The sequence below is a fragment of the Oncorhynchus kisutch genome, linkage group LG21 (assembly GCF_002021735.2).
Source record: "Oncorhynchus kisutch isolate 150728-3 linkage group LG21, Okis_V2, whole genome shotgun sequence".
In the NCBI taxonomy this organism is placed as follows: domain Eukaryota; kingdom Metazoa; phylum Chordata; class Actinopteri; order Salmoniformes; family Salmonidae; genus Oncorhynchus; species Oncorhynchus kisutch.
Genome location: NC_034194.2, coordinates 8111019 through 8127701, shown reverse-complemented (window position 1 = coordinate 8127701; position 16683 = coordinate 8111019). Strand labels below are relative to the sequence as shown.

Below are 16683 nucleotides of genomic sequence, written 5' to 3'. Positions count from 1 at the left end.
GGTTTATCTTTCATTATTTTAGGCTATTTGGCATTAGTGTTTAAGCCTAAGCTTAAGGGCCTAACTGTACATGAGCCAAATAGCATACAGGCCAAATGCTGTTGGGAACGGGCAGAAAAAAGTGGATCCACAAAAAGGACAATGCCGGAGTTTAATTCAATAAGAGAGTTGAAAACAAAAAGAAGAGAGGGCCAGAAAAGTAATGTTTGGGAAAGATTTGGTGAATTGGTAAAAGAGGAAGATAGCAATGCTAGCTATGTGATATGTGAAGATTTTTAGGCGCTATACAAATTCAACAGTCCCAGTCAAGTCGGGGACTTCAAATAGGTCTATGGCACGTCAAGGGAACTGTAACCTACTGTTCAGATGAGTTAAATGGAAACTGAAATCTCACATATACATAATATTAACTTCTGCAGAATTAAAGATTTCTTTCAGTAAAATTATAAGTCAAACGTAGGGAAACATTTTGCTCGGGAACACGAGTGGAGAAATATGATTTCTTTCTTTCAGCAACTTGAGAGAATGCAAATACGCTGTTAGATATCATCTGCAGAGGTGCTATCTTTAACAGCATCATAACAGCTGATAGTATTTCAACCACATAACATATGCATCCAATACAAACTGAAATCTTTTCAGAAACATGTTGTGTCGTTGTCATAGATTTCTGTTACTTTACAACCGGTCAAACAGATGTCACTTGGACATCTTGCACAGCAAATCACTCCATTTTATTTAGTGATTGCTATTTCTCCACAGTCCCTAAATGTCTTTGCTCTGCAAAAGAAGCAGAGGTAACAGAGAACTTTACATACAATCAACTACATTAAAGCATTCATTCTCTCTATTTATGATGTTATTCTGGTGAGCAGGGGTTTAATTACTCTTCTAGAGCAACATATAATGACAGAAGAGAAGCTGCATATATCTAATTATAGACTAACAAATAGTCTACCAAAATGTTTGAAGTTATATGCAGAAACATATATAAATCAGGCAAAAAAAATCCTGCAACCCCTGTCAAAAAAACCTTCCACCATATCTGACTGTAGACAAGAGCACATTTTCTATATTAGCAGGTCAGGGTCGGTTGCGGGCCTCAGATTTTCACTTTATCACTTATAGTCGGGCGGTTGCGAATGGGTTATTAGCAATTGCGGGCGGGTGCGGGTGAACAAACAGCTGACCCGCGCACCACTTACGTGCACGCCTGCCTGTGCACTCCTGTGAGCATGCATGAATATTTGTGCTTCTGGAGACAGCTAAGAGGGACAAGAGAGACTCTTGGCAGCGGCGTAGCAATTGTTATCCAATTATTGTGGCCTTATCTCTGCCTGCTCTGTGGGAGAATCAAACAAACCTAACAACAAGAGAAAATAGACCCTCTGTTCACCACAATTGAAAGGATTACTCCCTGTGTGTGTGTGTGTATGCGTGCTCTCTTTGCTCTTAACTAAGACACATCCACTAGATCCATTCCTACACTCTGCCAGTGAGAGGTGGCAGCTGCACAGGCAGATAGGCTACGGTGTGCAAAAGGCACTGATAACGTTGGGATAGCGCTTGGAAAACATTGGGAGAGTGGCTGTGTTTGTTGTACATGTGGGAATGTTCTCAGGGCCTTCAGAGAGTGCTGATAAAGGTAGTGAGTGAAGGTCATAGTCCAGCGAGAAATTAATCGTTTTTTGAGTGTCTTGGAAGAGGTCGGGAATGGCTTAATGTCTGCAAAAGTGAACACACAACAATACCCACAACCTCAGTGTATATTCAGGCCCTTGAGTGTAGTAGCATATTGTAATGTGTGTTGTTTGTTTGTGTGTATGCAAGACAGCAACTAAATGAGAAAAAAACGTACTGGTGCAGGCATTGTCAGGTGAGTCTGTGTCTGAGCGGTAGTAGCCGTTTCTGCAGGAGCACAAGCTAGCTGCTCCAGAGCTGGTCCGGCTGTTTGGTGGGCAGGGAGTACAGAAGCCCTCACCCTGCTTGGATTTGAACGTGCCCGGGCTGCAAGCTGAGAAAGGGAGAGATCAAAGGAGTGAGTCCAAAAGCCAGGAACTACACAGATAAGGTGGACAAGGTTAACACAGGTGAATGAAAGCACTCATTTGAATCTCAAGAATAGCAAAATTGTACCTGTGTAAAGCTAGGTTGTAGTTGTTTGTATTTGCATTTGCATTTGCCGGTGTGTGTGTGTGCACATTGTCTTGGCACTCACTTCTGTGATAAACTATGGCTATCTCATGTGTGTGTGTGTTTGTTTGTTTTTGTTTTCCTTTTTTCCGCCTCTCTGGAGACCACATCCCCCAGCACCATTATAGGAAGAGGGCATTTTAAGAAACACGCAGTCCTTTGCATAAACCCGTGCACAGATGCACACACTGTCATCCCAAATTACTAACACATCCCTCAGAACAAACACACACACTAGCGTGAAGCCTTCCTCTGAACTCCTTCTCTTATCCCTGATACACACGCAAATATATGCACACACACATATGCATGCACAAGGACGTACACACACAAATATGCATGTTTGCATACACACATATGCACACTTGCACAAGCACGCACACACGCACACACACACACACACACACACACACACACACACACACACACACACACACACACACACACACACACACTTCCATGACACTTGGGAACAGCCTTCACTTCACCGTAACATGCTCTCAATACTAAGAAGCTTTTCTCAAAAGTGTGCCTATCGTCTTCCTTTTTTCAAATCAATCCAATTTACTGCAACAATAATGGATAAAATATCTGTCATAGAGAGAATTTGGTCTCAATGTTAAATGGTAAAAGTAAAACATTAATACATAAAATAAATCAATAAATAACGCCTCAAGCAGAGAGCGTGTAGTTATAACATTGTCGACCGGTGCCCTTTGTAGACTCCCTATAAATTTTTACAGGGCCTGTTTAGAAGTTTATAACTGATAAGTTATGAGCTAGCAAGCAGGACAGGGAAGCATAGCATAGGCAGTAGATGGCACTCTGATCCAGAACATTCCAGCCTTCTCTATCTATTTATCTCTCACTAAACTGTCTCGTTAAAAAGGTGAATGGAGGTGGGTATGTTAATAAAAAAAGGGAAGGTGAGACAACAAAGTTGCTTAGCATGACCCGCTATGCCGCTAACTCACTCGTCAATGTCAAGGTTGCTTGGTTTTGGTTCAAACTGTTCATTGCTGTGTTGCTAATGGGTTTGTTTGCTTCCTGTGGAAAGTATAATTTAGAAATGAGGTCAGTGGTAGCACTGTGGGACTGGTTCTTGTCATATTTGTCACCGTTTCGCTGTGTGTGAAGGTATAATATTGGTACAAAGCCGCATTAGCTGCTGAGTGGTGTGCATTAACACTGAGTGTGTTTGTTCTTCCACCATTAATCACAGACACCCACAACAACAAAAAGCGCTAACATCCTGGCATGATAACATTTTTACCTCAAATAACATTTGTCTTCTTAGTCATGTTTGTGAACATGCTAGTTGTGCTTGTGAACTTTGCAACTATGCAAATAGTTTTTTCAAGGTCACTATGAAGTACAATGCGTATCATATTCTATCATATTGTCCTGTTAAAAATATATATTTTGGTTAATGAGAACTTGAAAAGGCGAATTTTCAGGTTTGATGGGGCACTATCCCAACTAAACCTTCCTCTTTAAACCTGCCACCTGATCAAATTCCTCTTTGGCCGTCTTTCCTTACAGTTCTCGGCTGCCAATGACTGGAACGAATTGCAAAAATCACTGAACCCGGAGACTCATAACTCCCTCTCTAACTTTAAGCACCAGCTGTCAGAGCAGCTCACAAATCACTTCACCTGTACATAGCCCATCTGTAAATAGCCCATCCAACTACCTCATCCCCATACTGTTATTTATTTTTTGTTCCTTTGCACCCCACTATCTCTACTTGCACGTTAATCTTCTGCACATCTATCACTCCAGTGTTTAATTGCTCAATTGTAATTATTTCGCCACTATGGCCTATTTATTGCCTTACCTCCCTTATCTTACCTCATTTGCACACACTCTATATAGAATGTTCTATTGTGTTATTGACTGTATGTTTGTTTATTCCATGTGTCACTCTATGTTGTTTGTGTCGGACTGCTTTGCTTTATCTTGGCCAGGTCGCAGTTGTAAGGGAGAACTTGTTCTCAACTGGCCTACCTGTTTAAATAAAGGTGAAATAAAATATATATATATAAAAATGTGAATTATAGAGCTGTCATTCTCATTGAAAGCAAGTCTAACATGCTGACCACACCGCTTGCGTTGCGTGCATGAGCGTTGCAAAGTAAATTTACAGATACATGTTATTCAATCATTGCACCCACACTGCTCGTGCTCGTCAACAAGCAACTACGTGGCCAGGCGCTAAAATAGAACTTGGTACTATTTGTGATGCTTGATGAACTGCAAGTCCCGCCTCTCCCATCTCCTCATTGGTTTTTAGGAGCATACACCCATGTGGGTGATTGAAAGATGAACTGATGTCCACACTCCAGATCCCGTCGGTATTGGTAATGCACCTTAAAGTTGGTTGCCAAACACCATATAAATTCCAAAGAAAAAGAAGAAGCCGGAAGGAGGAGAGATTACTAGAAAAAAACGTTTACTGTTTTATCTGAGGATTAATTGCCAGAGTAGAACCTTGTGCATTTCAGGTAAAATAACAACTCAATGTTTATATCCATGACAAATGACTAACAACAGCAAGCTAGCTAAATTGCCATACATGTTTAATGCTTTTTGACCTGTCCCCAAATATATATTGTTGGTTCAGAGGTTGTTTTGATATTTCAACCTGCGTGTCCTGATCGCGTCTGGTGTGGGTAGACCAAATCAACTTGCGCGCAGCTTGGTCAGCATGTGAGAAGCGATAGATATGTTCAATGATTTCCGTGTTTAAGTTTTGTTTTTGCGTCTTTTACTGTCAGTTTTATACACCAGCTTCAAACAAGTTGAAAATACAATATTTTTGGTTATTGAAAATATATTTCAATAACCACAACAGTTTAGATGGTAAATGATTCACATGAACTGAAATTAGGTGAACAATTGGAATATCTGCATATTGCAGCTTTAAACGAGGTAAGTTGGTATGTGTGAATGATTGAAAGTGCTGATCAATCGCTTCCAGTGAGGTAAGAAGTCATCCCCCTTTGCTTTCATCTTCCCTCCCCTTCGAGCACCACTCCTGACAGGGCGAAGAGGGGGAGAGTGGAGGGGGAGAAGGGAGGATGAGGAGGAAAAGGCAGAAAAAATACTAATCCTGCAGGCTCTTTTTTTTGCAGATCTCTCCCTCCTCTCTCTCACTTCCCATCTCTCTCTGTTTTCTTTCTCTCTCTTTCCTTCCCTCTCTCTCTCCCTCTCTCTGTCTCTTACCCTCTTATGCAGAGCAAAGGGCTTAAGGAACTGATTAGGATGTGTGCTGAAATTGGAAGTGAGGGAGCAAAAAATGAGTGGGTTTAAAAATGTGGAGCGGTAGGGAAGGAAAAGAGAAAAAAAGGGTATTGATTGATTAATATTCATGTGGATGTCCTCACCGTGCCCTGGTGGGGCATTAATGAAAGCTTTAGATAAAGGAAGGGAGGAAGGGGAATACATAAAGAAGGAAAGAGGGGGAGGATGAGGAGAGAGAGAGAGAGAGAGATTTTCAGGTAGAAATACAGAGAAAGTCACAGAGAGAAAAAAAGACAGAGGTTGGCAGAGAGAGAGAGAGCAATGGCTCGGAAGAGAGAGCAATAGATAGATAGATATTATAGAGGGAAAAAGAGAGAGAGAAGGAGGGTAAGAAAAGACACGGCAGGGAGATTTATCCCCTGTGGTTTCCGGTCGACTTGTTTAGAGAGCGTTTTTTTTAGGCCCAGTCGCTAGGGCTTTGCCCTTGAGCTGCCAAAGGAGTTTTTAACCACACACCTGCCACTAGATTTACTGTGCCCACTCTCCATTAAAGGTGGGCACACATTCAATAACCTCCATTCAATGCCATATAGGGAGCTAGCTCCGTTTCTGTTCTTCTTAGACTTCATGATCCCTAAGCCCCCTTCCCTACTTCACATGTTCTACCTCTTTCATGAATCTCTCATCCCTCTCCTCTTTCTGTTAGCAGGGTGGTATGAAGTACAGGCCTGTGTGGTTTTTTACACATTTGCATCACAATCAGCCATGCCAAACGATAACTGACAGTGGCCTACCTCTCATCTCCCTGCTCTCCAATGTTCCACTACTCCCCATTCCCCCCTGCCTCCCCACTCTGTCATCAGTACATTTGAGCCTTGGCCTGCTGTTTTAATTCACCTTGGTCTGGACTTCTGTGCACCTGTTATGTTCTCTATCAGATCTGGCCCTCCTAGATCTCTCCAGTTTGCTCCACTGTCATATAGGTTATGGCAGGGTAGCCTAGTGGTTAGAGCATTGGACTAGTAACCAAAAGGTTGCAAGTTCAAATCCCTGAGCTGAGGAGGTACAAAATCTGCTGTTCTGCCCCTGAACAGGCAGTTAACCCACTGTTCCTAGGCTGTCATTGAAAATAAAAAATTGTTCTTAACTGATTTGCCTAGTAAAATAAAGGTACATTTAAAAAACTGACAGCAGCGCCCATGCATTTTATTTATTCATCAACTCACTGTCTGGGAAAATTGAGGTCAGGAGAGTAGAGGCTCAGTTGAGAGAGTGCCACTGACTATATGATGTGTTGTGTTGTGTTTCTCGCTGTTTCATGATAGTTGGGTGTAAATGTACAGTATCTGGATGCATTTGGCACAAAATGGCTGCCGTCAAAAGGAACAAGAACATTGGGTGATGACCCAAAAATGGCCGGTAAAAAACTCACCCTGACATTGTGTGTCCTTGATGTCACACTCACCCTGACAGTGGGTGTCCTTCATGGCGGGCTCAAACCCATTTGCACAGGTGCACGAGCCAACAGGAACCATCCACTCGCCGTCCCCATTGCAGTACAGCTTGAGAGGCACAGACACCTCGAGAGCGTTAGAGACACATGTCCCTGGCGCAATGACCAGCGACGTGGCCTCGGCCCCTGTGGCCGTCTCGGGGAACACGGCGAAGTTCGCAATGGTGGTTGAGCACTTCTTATAGAAGACCCGGACAGATATCAATGACATACAAGCCCCCAGGTCCTGGAATGCCAGGTAAAACCCAACCTTGGATAGAGGTCCGAAGCTCCGCACTTTCGTGTTCACCCTTCCCGACTCCAACATGGAGAAACTCTCATCGGGTGCGATGGTGTCCACCTTCACATAGGGGTTCTCCATCCAGAATGGACTTGTCTCCGTGGCCGAGTCTGAGTCGGACTCATAGTAGAAAAGGTTGAAGGTCTCCTTGCAGGAGCCGGGGATGTTGGGGATGCTGTTGCAGTCGCGCACTGTGAACTTCATCTCCACGTAGACTCGGAGGACATCTTTGCGTGGGATAAAGTCACTGCGCAGCCAGTTGTTCTGATTGCTCTCCCGCACGTTGCACACCTGGTACGTCCGGATGGGGTTCATTGCATCGTCGTAGCCGCTCACCTCCTCCCACTGTGGATGGTGAAAGAGGGAAGAAGAGAGGGAGAGAGAGGGAATGAGGGTGAGATATGAGTTTTAGGGTCAAACAAAGGTCAAATGTCCTATAATGTATGCATTCTTAAACACATTGGCACACATACACACTCTCACACACACATGATAGCTAAGGAATGATGTAAGGAGTGTGTTAAATGTTTCCATCTCTAGTCTGTTGGTATAAGCCTTAGGTGTGGATGAAAGCATCCGTATACAACACATCCAGGGCACTTAACATGATGTACAGTGCTCTGTTCTGGCCTCAGATACTAAGTACAATAACACAATTCGGAGAGAGAAATTAGGTGAGGCGTTAGGAACGGACAGATGGAAGAAAAAATAAGTCACATTTTTGGATTGTGCCTTTTCAATTACGCCCCGATCGGCGCTGTTAAGTCGAGGGCCTTTTCCACCCGCACCGCGGCCTTTCATCTCTGGTTACCACGGTGATGAGTCAGGAAACAAGGGACGGCGAATTCATCACAATTACGGCGGAGTGTCAACCCGGGTGCGTTCCAACTGAACAGCACTGGTTGTTTACCTCATTCTCCAGGTTCGTTGTAGTCGCTGCATCGCTTCACAAGCAATTACCCTTCAATTACGGAGCTACGATCGCATCGTCCTCTACAGCTTGCGAAAAGAAACGTGTAACCTTTTCTCTCTTTCCTTCCTACTTCTTTATCTCTCACAGTTGGGAGACAAATACATAAATTACTGAGGCAAAGCTCTGATTATGGGTTTCATTAAATGAAAATATGTATGCAAATTGGCAAATTTATAAAGTGTTATATACAGAAAATACATAAATGGCCTGGTTGGGTGAATCTTTTAATGGCATCCAGGTTTAACTTAATGTGTTTCTCAATACATGGCTCCACTTGGCTGAGGATGTTTAGAACGATAACGTCAATCGAAACAAAACAGTCCGTTCAAGTTGGGCCAAATGGAAACATGCTTAGTACTAGAGAATGTCATCCCATACCCTGGGCTTCCTCCTACACTGTAGCTTGAATCTGTGCTCATCTCAAATGTATTTATTTTTTTTACCTTTATTTACATAGTGGGTTCCTAGGCTGTTACTGGCCCAACGCTCTAACCACCAGGCTACCTGCCGCCACACACTGTATGTGTGAGGTTTGCTGTTTGTATTGCACTGTAAAGAAGTCAGCCAGATGCCTCCCTGGCCACCAGTTCATATTTCAAAACTACATTGCATATAATGACAGGAAATTCTAAACCTATGCTGGTATTCTTTTGTGCATTATGTAATTGTTTATTAAATTATATTCTTAGCTAAATACATTACTATTTAATAGTAGTAGCCATAATATATAATACGATTTGATAGTAGTAGCCATAATACATAATGAACTTGCACCATGCAGGGATCTATATATTGTAAATGAGAACTTGTTCTCAACTAGACTACCTGGTTAAATAAAGGTGAAATAGAAAAAATAAAAAAATAAAAAAATATGGAACCATTTTGGTTCAGTGAAGAAGAACCGTTAGTGTTCTGATCAAATAACCCTATAAAAGGTGTCTTTTATGTATTATGGCTACTACTATTAAATAGTCAAATATTTAGCTAAGAATATAATTAGCTAAAAATCAACTCCGAGTCAACTCTCAGGCAATATCTCAATAGTGGACAACAACAGTAACGGCAGTCTTTGGAACATGTACAAGAGCCACATTTGACTAGAAAGACAGAAAATAATGAAAGTTTTCTCTCCGAGACTGAAGACTCTTAATTAGGGGCCTAATATGGATGTAGCAGAGGCAGGCTATTCATCCAGCAGGACCCTCTAGACCTGTGGAGAGAGGGAGGCTTAGCTGAGGATCAGGCCCAGAGAAGACATTCATTTGTGAGCTATCTGCTGGAGTCGAGGCCGTCGGGGAATCAATAATCACCAGCCAGGTCAATGGGACGAGAGAATGCATGAAGTGTGAATGGGTATTTAGTTCAGTGTAAAACATTGCCCAGTGTGCAAGAGGGAGATAGAGGGAGTGTGTGTGTGTGTGTGTGTGTGTGTGTGTGTGTGTGTGTGTGTGTGTGTGTGTGTGTGTGTGTGTGTGTGTGTGTGTGTGTGTGTGTGTGTGTGTGTGTGTGTGTGTGTGTGTGTGTGTGTGTGTGTGTATGCATGCATGCGTGAGCGTGTGTTTGTGTGGAGGTCAACCCCATGGGACCACACGTACAGCACAGATGCAGACACTTCACGCCAGCCCTGCTTACCAAACCTGAATGAATTAAGTAGGTTGTGTGAAAGAGGGTCAAATTCTTTGGCATCAATTTGGAACAAGATGTATAGTTATGCAAGCTTTACAAGTCAACTCCTTTTTTCCTTTTGTCCTTTACAGTCAAAAGCTCTACATTTTAGTTTCAGATTCACTGGGACCTTGGTGCAGTCGGAACAGAGGATATGAGGGGGATGTGAGGACTCAGGCCTTCTTCCAGACCTGCATACCAACCGAGGCAGCTAGATAGCACATAGTCAAAGATTAGCCATAAATGCTAGTTGTCACACTAGTTTCCTCAAAGGTTAGAGTGTAGCAAAGTTAACATGTGCCTAGCATGTACCAGCCTGTAAGCCCATGTGTGGTCTGCTAATAGAACCATGCTAATAACAGCCATTATAGCTATGGGCTCCTGGATGCTACACACTACATGCTGCATAATAAAGGGATACACTGTATATATACACTGTATACACTGTATATACTGTACTTGATACCATCTACTGCATCTTGCCTATGCCGTTCTGTACCATCACTCATTCATATATCTTTATGTACATATTCTTTATCCCTTTACACTTGTGTGTATAAGGTAGTAGTTGTGGAATTGTTAGGTTAGATTACTCGTTGGTTATTACTGCATTGTCGGAACTAGAAGCACAAGCATTTCGCTACACTCGCATTTAACATCTGCTAACCATGTGTATGCGACAAATAAAATGTGATTTAATTTTACATGCTCTAGGCTACAGGCTGGCTGGTCGCTAGCAACACCTTGTTATCGGTTTCTGTGAAACCCCCTGGAGGCTACATACTGATCCCAGGGAAAGCCATTTACTCCGCTAGAGTTCCCCCTTAGTACTGGAGGGGAATTCCCCCTTCAACGGCCATCTGTTTGGGGAGAAATGGCATGCCCAATGTGCACTGTGCACGCGTGCAAAGACACAGACACAGATGAGAAAAATCCAGACGCAGACATAAACAGACATACAATACAAGAACATACACACATACAGCTCACTTCAGAAGCAAGCCAGCAGCATACCACCCTGCATACCACTGCTGTCTTGCATCTGAAGCAGCGTTGGTTCTGGTCAGTCCCTGGATGGGAGACCAGATGCTGCTGGAAGTGGAGGGCCAGTAGGGGGCACTCTTTCCTCTGGTCTAAAAAAAATATATATATCCCAATGCTCCAGGGCAGTGATTGGGGACACTGCCCTGTGTTTTTGTGCCGTCTTTCGGATGGGACGTTAAACGGGTGTCCTGACTCTCTGAGGTCATTAAAGATCCCATGGCACTTATCGTAAGAGTAGGGGTGTTAACCCCGGTGTCCTGGCTAAATTCCCAATCTGGCCCTCAAACCATCATGGTCACCTAATATTCCCCAGTTAACAATTGGCTCATTCATCCCCCTCCTCTCCCCTGTAACTATTCCCCAGGTCGTTGCTGCAAATGAGAACGTGTTCTCAGTCAATTTACCTGGTAAAACAATGGATAAATAAATAAAACTTTACGTACACATTGCACACACATACACACGCTTCCATACCAGAATGGTATGGGGAGATACTGTCTATCACACATACACAAACAGAGGTCAATTTGTATCAGACCCTAGCAGCACCACGCTGCATCACACTGGTGTGTTTTCCTCTAGACCCTTCAGGTCTGTTATTGTCATGTGGAGAGGAGATGCCGCTCAGTCTATATCTGTGTTTGTCTTCCTACGTCCACACACACAGCTCTGTAACAGACTAATGTACAAAGCGAGAAGATGTAGCCTCCCTACACAGAGAATGTGAAAGAGAGACAGGGACTCAGACCTGGACGTGTACCTTCTCTCTTCTCTGTTAATACTGCTGCTGGAGTCACTATAATGAATGTTTTGTTAGGCAGTTAAATAAAAAATAAAAAACTTTACATAGACACACGTGCATACATACACACACATACACTGAAACACAGAGAGACACACATGTGCGATCAAACACACACACACACACACACACTCCAACAATTTACCCCAGTTTCAGGATGTGCGGTCCAGGCTAGTTCTGTTGTGGCCCACTTGGTGTCCATTAATGTTTCTGTAAACAGACAAAAGGAGACAAATACTTTAGAGAAAGAGGAACTAACACAGACGAAATCAAGTAAACCTTCAACAGTTACCAAGATAACGGCATCATAAAAATACCAGTTCCTTCTGAAGTAATCTGCCATAATGAATAGAAGCATTGACATTCCCCCAGTAGGCCTGACCAAAGTATGCTGAATCCTGGTAACTACCTTGTCCAAGGAGAGGAAATGACTTATTGATAGATAATAAGATGGTTACTACCGTTCAGTAAGCTGCTAAACTTGAAAAATATATATATTTAGCGTGAAAAAACTGTGGAGGAACAAGACATCTAAGTGGGTGATGTTAAGAACAAATTCTTATTTTCAATGACTGCCTAGGAACAGTGGGTTAACTGCCTATGGGCAGAATGACAGATTTGTACCTTGTCAGCTTGGGGATTCGATCTTGCAACCTTTTGGTTACTAGTACAATGCTCTAACCACTAGGCTACGCTGCCGCCCCTTGGTTTATTTATTTAACCTTTATTTAACTAGGCAAGTCAGTTAAGAACAAATTCTTATTTACGATGGCCTACCCCGGGCCAAACATTAACCCGGAAGGCGCTGGGCCAATTGTGCGCCGCCCTATGGGTTTCCCAATCACGGCCGGTTGTGATACGCCTCTAGCACTGAGATGCAGTGCCTTAGACCGCTGTGCCACTCGGGAGCCCCAGATACTGTACATAACTTGAATAGAAGGCATGGATAAGGGTGTCATAAACCCCCAGTAGCACAAAAGAAAACCTCTTCACCCAGAAGTAAGGTCAATATACTTAAATTTCCCTCGCGTTTTAAAAAACAGCCAATCCCCTTTCACTCTTTTCTATTTCTCCCACTCTGTCCTCCTACTGTTCCCTCTTTCCATTGCCTAGACAAACAGTCTCGCTGTGTGAGAGAGAGAGAAGAGAGTGTGTGGGGAGGGGAACACTATAAATTAGCTATTTTACTACCTGGCACTTGGGAAGCAGTACTAAGCAACTACATGTGTTATTATCCTACCACTCTGCTGTTCTACAAGACGGTAAAGATCATGGAATTGTGCGATACCAAAAGTGAGCCATTGTTTGCATTGACATAAAATGGAAAGATGTACAGTACCTTTTTTCCACAAAGGCCTTCCTTTTCCTTCTCTCTATCCTCTCCTCTCTCTCTCTCTCAATTGAATTCCATTTCAATCCAAATTGCTACAGTGCCTTGCGAAAGTATTCGGCCCCCTTGAACTTTCTGACCTTTTGCCACATTTCAGGCTTCAAACATAAAGATCTAAAACTGTATTTTTTTGTGAAGAATCAACAACAAGTGGGACACAATCATGAAGTGGAACGACATTTATTGGATATTTCAAACTTTTTTAACAAATCAAAACCTGAAAAATTGGGCGTGCAAAATGATTCAGCCCCTTTACTTCAGTGCAGCAAACTCTCTCCAGAAGTTCAGTGAGGATCTCTGAATGATCCAATGTTGACCTAAATGACTAATGATGATAAATACAATCCACCTGTGTGTAATCAAGTCTCCGTATAAATGCACCTGCACTGTGATAGTCTCATCATAAAGGGCAATGGGTTCTATAACTGATTCAAGTATTTTTTGCCAAATTGTAATTGGTATGTTGAATTTTATGTTCCATTTGATGGTGTAGAAGGCCCTTCTTGCCTTGTCTTTCAGATAGTTCACAGCTTTGCGGAAGTTACGTGTGGCGCTGATGTTTAGGCTGAGGTATGGATAGTTTTCTGTGTGCTCTTGGGCAACAGTGTGTAGATGGAATTTGTATTTGAGGTCCGGGCAACTGGACCTTTTTTGGAACACCATTATTTTTGTCTTACTGAGATTTACTGTCAGGGCCCAGGTCTGACTATAAATCTCAGTAAGAAACAAATAAAATATCTAGGTGCTGCTGTAGGCCCTCCTTGGCTGGGGACAGAAGCGCCAGATGATCAGCAAACAGTAGACATTTGACTTGAGATTCTAGTAGGGTGAGGCCGTGTGCTGTAGACTGTTCGTGCTCTCTTTCTCTCTCTCTCTCTCTCTCTCTCTCTCTCTCTTTCTCTCTCTCTCTCTCTCTCTCTCTCTCTCTCTCTCTCTCTCTCTCTCTCTCAGTCTGTTTCAAGTGTTCCAGGTGAATTGACAGGACATACAGTATGACATGAAAAAGGGAGCTACATGTAATCTCCTTTTCCGACTGCAAATTCCTGCGTTGAAACACTCATGCTGACAAACGCAGATATTCTCGACCGCATCGAACTCAGAGACCTCTCTCTGTCAGTCAGACTAGCTTTGTAGCATCTCTTTCTTTTGCAGAAACATCCCATTTATGTCACCCTGTTAGGTTTGAGTGATAGCATCTGAGAGAAAGTGTCAGTGTGCACATGGTAGTATGTGTGTATCCTCTTTGCCTAGGACTTCCCCATCTGACTCACACATTACAGTGTTATTGTCAGACCACTTACAAGCAAGCAACTATACAGTGTAAAGCTACTATAGTAACTAGTCTATTAAAACATACCATGTACACCCTACATTACTGCTAACTTCACTGATAATGACAGTGTGTGACACACACACAGAGAGACAGTGCAAGGAAGGCCCTGACTCAGTGTTAACTATGGAACACTCAAGAAAGGAGTGTATGAGCATGCAGTGGCCTAGCCAGTAGGTTCTGCAACTTTCTGTTTTGTTTGAGCTCTCGGCCGGTGTGTAAACAGTATATACTACGGCAAAGCCCCCTCATTGTGCCCAGCAATGAAGAGGCAATCCTGAGTCAATTGGGCAGAGCAATGCCACAATGACCCCATCATAACCCGGATCGTCATCACTTCCCAAAAGTCCAGCAAGAGGGCACACACCGATTCCATCTTCACTATGGAACTGATATGCAATCACTATGAACTCGACAGAAATGTTTTCCATACAAAATATAAGACAAAACCTTGTTTTTTCCTTCTTATTGGGCCATGGCAAAAAAAAAGGATACACAGAGAGCTAAAACGACTAACATGCTAGGCAAGAGAGCTCTTAAAGCCCTGACCAAAAAAAACTGACAGACAGCTCTTGAAAGAAACAAACATACATAGCTCAAAAGTTTTTTTTCCCATCATATCACCTTTTTAGCCTATTTTAACCTTCCAAATGTCCTTTTGAAGTTTTACTATGGGACACCACAATCAGAGAGAGTAAAGCTTGAGGGTCAGACAGAGGGTAAAACATTGATAGAGTAAAGCTATAAAAGGCGGTGTCATAAAGCAGTGTACTACATAGACTGGGGCCTTTGGCAATGGGATAGCAGCCAAACTGACATGCAAATGTATGCTTTTAATCCATCCATCCATCTCTCTTTCTCTTTATTTCTCTCTGTCATTGTCTCTCTCTCTACATCTCTTTCTATATCTCTTTATTTACTCTGTTCATACAGCATGTGAAGCTTTAGATCTGTTGACTGTTTAATGATGGATGGTACAGTAAGTCTGGCCAGAGATAGATGTTTTCCAACCACCTATACTGTACTTACTGGAAGATCCCTGAGTCATAGGGGATTGATGAATTAAAGTGTCATTTACAATGTAGGTTAGCTCTACCCTACCAAGATCAGCACTGTGTACAGTGAGGGAGAGGTGGGGAGGAGGAGTGACTCAAAAGCTATGATATAAACATGACTCACTGACCCTGGTTCATACATAGAGAATATAAAAACTGTGAAACATGGATGACATAGACAGACATCACAAACACACACACACACATATTAACATACAGGCAGGTAGGCACGCACGTACGTGTAACCGATGTGAAATGGCTAGCTAGTTAGCGGTGGTGCTCGCTAATAGCGTTTCAGTCGGTGACGTCACTCGCTCTGAGACCTTTTGTGGAGCGATGGGTAACGATGCTTCGTGGGTGTCAGTTGTCTATGTGTGCAGAGGGTCCCTGGTTTGAGCCCGGGTAGGGGCGAGGGGACGGACTAAAGTTAAACTGTTACACATGCACACGCACACACACATTAAAATACAGGCTGGCAGGCAGGCACACACACATACAGACTACCCGACAAGGCCGGCCCACATACTCTAATCCCCTAATGACAGAGCAGGCCTAATAACATAGGGAGCCATTGAAACACTCATTCCTATTGAGTCTGAAAAAACACACAAATATACACACACCCACACAGCACAGTACACAGGGTTACAAGCCTCTTCAAATATTTCTTTGTTCAAACAACCAGGCATCTCAAAAAAAGAAGAATGGGGAAGAGGGAATGGGGGGAGAGGCAAAAGCACCATTATTGAGCCAGAAGAATGTGGGCTCGTTTCATAGGCCAAACGTAACTCCCAGGCTAGGAAGAGCAGACAGGTGAGGGATTATCTAGTAGTGTGTTGCTAGTACCTACAACTTTTTGTTTTACAGTTGACCTCTCAACAGTTCAGTTACGGGAGGAGTTATTTTCTAATTTGGGAGGGAATGTCAATGGATATTTGTTGGTGTTTCAGTGACTTCCTGAATGATACATGTTGTGTTAGTTTAGTTACACTGATGCTAATTAGCAAATTCTCTAATTAGCTAATTTTCAGCAACTACACCACAGTTGCCTGCAAAATTTGGATGATTTTTTGTTGTTGTTTGTTTTCAACAAACACTGTTGAACACACACTTCAGCGTTTCTGTCTCGAGTCCTTCTCTTTCGCCAGTTAATTATTGTTTTTCTCTCTTCTGAGCTCCTTTGTTGTGTCATTCC

The 16683-nt window shown here is 42.9% G+C and overlaps 1 protein-coding gene across 7 annotated transcripts in view; it reads right to left on the bottom strand.

Annotated features, from left to right (window-relative positions):
• Positions 1-16683, bottom strand: part of LOC109866577 (ephrin type-B receptor 3-like) — a 105754-nt gene that overhangs the window by 38789 nt on the left and 50282 nt on the right. For 4 of the 7 annotated variants that reach the window (XM_031800748.1, XM_031800751.1, XM_031800750.1 and 1 more), the window contains exons 2-4: positions 11859-11923; positions 6869-7574; positions 1859-2014 (exon numbers count right to left, since the gene is read on the bottom strand). In XM_031800748.1, coding sequence (XP_031656608.1) covers positions 1859-2014; positions 6869-7574; positions 11859-11923 — 927 coding nt within the window. The remainder of the gene's footprint in view (positions 1-1858; positions 2015-6868; positions 7575-11858; positions 11924-16683) is intronic. The other 3 variants (XM_031800749.1, XM_020455312.2, XM_031800752.1) reach the window with 1 other exon arrangement.